Source organism: Phalaenopsis equestris, unplaced genomic scaffold (assembly GCF_001263595.1).
Source record: "Phalaenopsis equestris unplaced genomic scaffold, ASM126359v1 Scaffold000060, whole genome shotgun sequence".
Lineage (NCBI taxonomy): Eukaryota > Viridiplantae > Streptophyta > Magnoliopsida > Asparagales > Orchidaceae > Phalaenopsis > Phalaenopsis equestris.
In genome coordinates, this window is record NW_018164502.1 from 98,537 (window position 1) to 104,509 (window position 5,973).

The 5,973-nt window shown below is 35.5% G+C and overlaps 1 protein-coding gene across 2 annotated transcripts in view; it reads right to left on the bottom strand.

Moving 5' to 3' along the window:
- The window catches only part of LOC110019489, a gene marked incomplete at its 5' end in the record, with an annotated part of 20,127 nt that extends 14,260 nt beyond the window's left edge, over nucleotides 1-5,867 (bottom strand). For both annotated transcript variants that reach the window (XM_020717155.1, XM_020717156.1), the window contains 1 exon segment: nucleotides 5,797-5,867. In XM_020717155.1, coding sequence (XP_020572814.1) covers nucleotides 5,797-5,867 — 71 coding nt within the window.
- Nucleotides 5,868-5,973: the final 106 nt, after the last annotated feature.

A 5,973-nucleotide genomic window follows, 5' to 3' on the forward strand; every position in this document is an offset into this window, starting at 1 on the left:
AGCGTCTCGCGGCTTCCAAGCTAGCGAACGAGGAAAATGTGAAACCCTAGCAGAGCGAGCGGTGAAAACGTAGAAGAAAAACCACCGGAGAGTATTTTTGAATCGTCTTTCTCGACATTCTAAAATGTGCGGTACTCGAATAGACGCGAGCTCGTACATCGGTCGGGGTTGGCCTCAGCGATTTCCAAAATTTTTTAATTTTTTTAATTACGTGGACAAGCGGGTCCCACATTTTCCACGTGGCAAAATTTTATTGGTCAGCGTACCATGCGGACTGTCAGGTCTCCTGACCGAAAAAGCGCTCCGGAACACTCAGAGGTGCAGAAGACCAACAGTCATCTAACGACAGAGCTTTATTGGGTGGGGATGAACATACACGTGGACATAATGGCAGCATGCGATGTGTGACAGCGACACAAGTACTTGATCACGACACCAAGAAGGTTACTACAACCATTAGCATTACTGAGGCAGGTGTGAGAAGTGACGATGAATTTCGTCAAGGGTTACCACGGTCAGAAGGGTTCACGTTCATCATGGTGGTCGTGGATTGCCTAAGCAAGTATGTGCTTCATTCCCATACGACACCCCTACACTGCGGTCTCAGCCACGGCGACGTTTATCGAGGAAATAGTTCGTTTGCACGGGGTAATGGAACCAATTGTATCAGATAGGGACAAATTTTTCCTGAGCCACTTCTGGAAGAAATTATTTATGTTGCAAGGAACGACCCTTAAAAGAAACATCGCATATCATCCCTAAGCTGATTGGCAGACGAAGGTGGTTAACAAGAGTGTGGAGACATACCTAAGTTGTTTTGTCTGATACACCGAAGCTTTGGGTTAAGTGGATTGCATGGGTCGAATATTGGTATAATACTTTATACCACACCACAGCACAGACAACCCCTTTCAATATATTATATAGGTGGGATTACATCACTTGATACATTATGAGCATAGTATCACACCGGTATCCAGCGTCGGTCGGTCAAATGAGCATAGTATCACACCGGTATCCAGCGTCGGTCGGTCAATACTTGGAGGAGAGGGACGGGAAACTAGCAGACTTGAAAAGCATTTCCTGAGAGCTCAACAAATCACGAAGAGGAAGGCGGACAAACACAGGAGAGAGGTGCAATTTGAAGGGGAGTATTAACCGGATTTGAGGTGCAATTTGTAATGTATTAGGAGCCATTACAACATGCATTATGGCTCCTAATACATTGCAAGATAGTGCATTCTTTGTTATTGACAAGAATGGGTACAAAACATGTTCCATGTATAAACTAATGGTGAACATTTTTATCCCCATGCTCTTTTTAGTCTATTCATGGACTTCTATGTCAAAAAGATTCTCGTCTTTTAAAAAACTAACTCTTCTTCATCGTTGTGTATTTCATTATTTCTAAGGTCTGATGCATGCAAATTACAAACATGCATTCATATTTAAAAATACGAACAATATTTAAATGAATGTGACAGTTGCATCCATAAAGAGAATCCATCACATGCTCAAACCACCTACCTCAACATTCATAGCAATCAGTCTTACATAGTGTTGAAACTAAACGACAGAAGCCTGTCTAAATGCCAATTATTTCAACTGCTAAAAAAAAGACCAAATGAACTCCTCGGGCAATATCCTAAACCCTAAACAAGCTACATTTAATGCCAAAAATTTAGAAAAATCTCCCTAACTCCTCTAAGAATGATTAATGTGTTGACTTTTTACTGCGCTGCAAATATAAAGGTAAAGATTTATTGTTTCAATGCCAATAAAGCGAAAGACTGGTTTAATTCAGTTGAGATTGACGAAGAAAATATTGATTAGAGATATGATTACCATGCCAATGATTATGGAGGAGAAGAAGCTATTAGATCTACAATAAAGATGGTGATTCTCAAGATGATTAATTTTGATTTTGTTAAATAAATATTTTTAAAATAATATATTTCTACTATTTGTAAGTAAAACCATCAATGTTCAACATTTTGATATAATATCATATCTTGTTATAATTTTATAATTAAGAAATTTTTATTGCAAATTTAGTTGTTTTAAATGCCAATGAAATCTAGTTCCATTAAAATTTTATTTCATTAACAAATATGTATGTTTAAGTAATATTTAGATATATCAATAGGGAAATGACTGTGCCTTTTGACATTAGGATCTTTCCTCTATATAATGTTGAATTATTTATAAATGTCATGATTATGTTAATATTATAAGCTTATTTTTTAAAACTATGCATTACAACATGCATTATGGCTCCTAATACATTGCAAGATAGTGCATTCTTTGTTATTGACAAGAATGGGTACAAAACATGTTCCATGTATAAACTAATGGTGAACATTTTTATCCCCATGCTCTTTTTAGTCTATTCATGGACTTCTATGTCAAAAAGATTCTCGTCTTTTAAAAAACTAACTCTTCTTCATCGTTGTGTATTTCATTATTTCTAAGGTCTGATGCATGCAAATTACAAACATGCATTCATATTTAAAAATACGAACAATATTTAAATGAATGTGACAGTTGCATCCATAAAGAGAATCCATCACATGCTCAAACCACCTACCTCAACATTCATAGCAATCAGCCTTACATAGTGTTGAAACTAAACGACAGAAGTCTGTCTAGATGCCAATTATTTCAACTGCTAAAAAAAAGACCAAATGAACTCCTCGGGCAATATCCTAAACCCTAAACAAGCTACATTTAATGCCAAAAATTTAGAAAAATCTCCCTAACTCCTCTAAGAATGATTAATGTGTTGACTTTTTACTGCGCTGCAAATATAAAGGTAAAGATTTATTGTTTCAATGCCAATAAAGCGAAAGACTGGTTTAATTCAGTAACATGAGATGCAGATTAGACACTTGCCCCCCTCACCGCTTCTTTCAATCCTAAAATTACCATTTCTATCTAGTAAATCTAATTCACTCGTGAAATTTTCATATATATTTTTTAACAATTTTTATTCTATTAAATTTTTTGTGCATCCCAAGTTACAACAATGATGAAATAAAAATCAAGATGTAAAATACTAGATCTCAATAAAAATGACTAATCACTTAGTAACCATATGTTTAATGTGGGTTAATTAACTCTCCGTGAATGATCAAGCATTATAATGAGTCGGGATGCTAAGAAAATAATGAAACTATAATTACAAGCCACTAGAAACAATCTGAGCTGAACATAAAAACATATATGCAAAGACCGTTATAACATTGTTGATACCTGTGTCATAGATTTCTCCAAACTAACATAAAATTCATCCAAGTTCAGAAGTAAGCCTGCGAATTTCCTAATTAATAAGTAAGTCAAACAAAAAGATTTCGTAACATCCCTCCATCTCCTCAAAAACATAGTTCAACACAGCCCATATTGTGTTGTTTTAAGTTTCATATATCTAATAATTGGTGCTTTGAGGTATACATACTCAAATATCACTTACAACCACTTATCTAGTAGCAGAAATATTATCATTTGATGATGGCAGAATTTTAAATCGCTAGAACTTCCAAGAAATTGACCACCCTAAAGACAAATTCCTAAGAAAAATAAATAAAGCCCTAGCACTAACCGAGACAATGATAAGAAGTAAAACTATATATGTTTGCTTGAGAATAAGCTCTGTTGCCACTATTGCTGACCTTTTTGTGTATGGATATTTTAGAGTCTTCCCTTAAGAGGATAGTCAGCTTTTCATACCTCTGGTAGTGACGGATTTCAATTAAATGAAATGCTCGTTTTATTTCTATCACAGCCATGGAGACCAACTATCAATATGTTCATGGTTTGCTCTCCTTCCCTTCTTCCATCTGATTTTTTGCCACTTTTAACTATGCTGATAACAATGCTTCTAAAATAAAAGAATCATGGAACTCTGTCACTTCTTTGGCTGCCAGCATCGATTAACCTTAGATTGTGATAGGTTACTTTAACTATAATTGTAAAGCAGAGAAAAATATAGGAGGTGTGCCTGCAATATGACTGATTTCAATATATGTATTTTTACTCTTGCCTTCTTGATCTACCCAACACTTGGGTATCATTCAATCGGATCAATCACCAGCCTGATAACCCCATTAGATGTTTATTGGATAGAGCTTTATGCAGCAAACTATACTTGACCACGTGGAATTCCTCCAATTATATTTATAAGACTACATCAAACCATAAAGATAAGCAAATGCCGATCCATCAAATGTTGGATTATCGGCCCCTTTGTAAGGAGCTTCTTATGAGTAAGTCATCAACACTCAAAGTAACTTAATGGAGGCCTCCATCTGAGAGAAAAAATAGGTCAAACTACACGTTAAATGTACATGGCTTTCTAAGAGAGAGGATAACATTATGTTCATGTATCAGAGAAACGCAAAAAGGATTATATGAGATATTTCCTCTAATAGCACCGCTCTCTGCACTCAAGATAACATTGCAACTATTCCTCATTTTTCTGCCTTCCTCGACAATGATGATAATACCCTCAATTGTTTCTTGTTATATTCCTGTTGATCGCATGCTCACATCTCATAAATGTGATGACCTTTTGACTAATTTTACTAATGATGACATGAAAATGGCCGTTTTCAGCATTGACACAACTAAAGCCTTAATTCCTAATGATTTCGCATCTAATTTTTTAAGAGATGCCTAGTTTATTGAATGACCCTCCTTCATTTAGGCTATAGAGTATTTATTCTACTAATTCAACTTCCCCAATAAGGTACACTTTTTTGTCTCCTTTGTGTTTCAAACCGCTGTTGCAACTTCGACTGTAGAGCTACGTTCTTGCTGCTTTATAAACATCTTTGTGATGGGAAACCGTTTTTTCCAACCTGACATACTAAAGTGTGGTTGATGTAAGAAAGTTGTCTGATTTTTTTTTTGAAAAAAATTTATATTTATAATTTCTGGCGCTGTTTTCTTAGAAGTTCTCTACGTCACCACTTTACAACCAACTTTTTAAAAAATTGCAGTCATCCCAAACAGACTCTTAGTTTCTTCAATCTCATCCTTTCTGGGATTTTATATACGTTTATATACTAATTTCTGGCGCTGTTTTCTTATAATTTTTCTACGCCACCACTTTACAACCAACTTTTAAAAAATTACAGTCATCCCAAACAGACTCTTAGTTTCTTCAATCTGTATCATTTCCTGGGATTTTATATACATACTGCTATTTTTTGTTAGTGTGAGATTTGGTATATGTGCTACTATTTTTTGTGAGTTCTGGATCAATTTATCTTATGAATTTTTCTTCTGGAGTATTTCATTTGGGAGTTCTTCCTGCTATTCTCACCTTTCTGCTTATTCAGCAGTTCTACGATCTTTGGATGCCGCAATTGCCTTCGACTTGGCGCAAGTTGTACTCTTATTTTGTTGTTTCATGGCTGCTAACTATTTATTCAAACCCTGGGACGGGCATAACTGACATTTGCATCTATCAGCCCCAAATGGAGTGCTTCAATTATTCTCTCTCAACTGGACATACCTGTGTTCAATTTTGGAATATCTTTTCCACTATAAATTTGTTCATGCTCATTTTACCTGTTTCCCGTTAGATGTCAATGGTTTACATTCATTTAAAATAATAATTGGTTTTGGGGTCATCGTGTTTTGACCATTTTATTTCTGTAAAAGAATTAAGTAGGTGTAGCCCTCATCTACCCAAAAAAAAAACAAAAAAAACCAAAAATAAACAAAAATAAAACAAGTAAATAAAAACTGATGACACGGGCATGATGAAAGACATGGCAGGGCCGATCCCCTAACCTTTGCAACCATGCGCTGGAAAGTAATGTCTTCATCATCCACCCTATCCTTTCCTTTTCCCCATTTCTTATCTGCGCAAACATCGACCATGCATCAGACTCTAGGTAATAAAAACATGCCAACGATACTCCTTCCGATCAAGAAAACCATCGCAAAAAAAAGAAAAGGAAAAAGAAA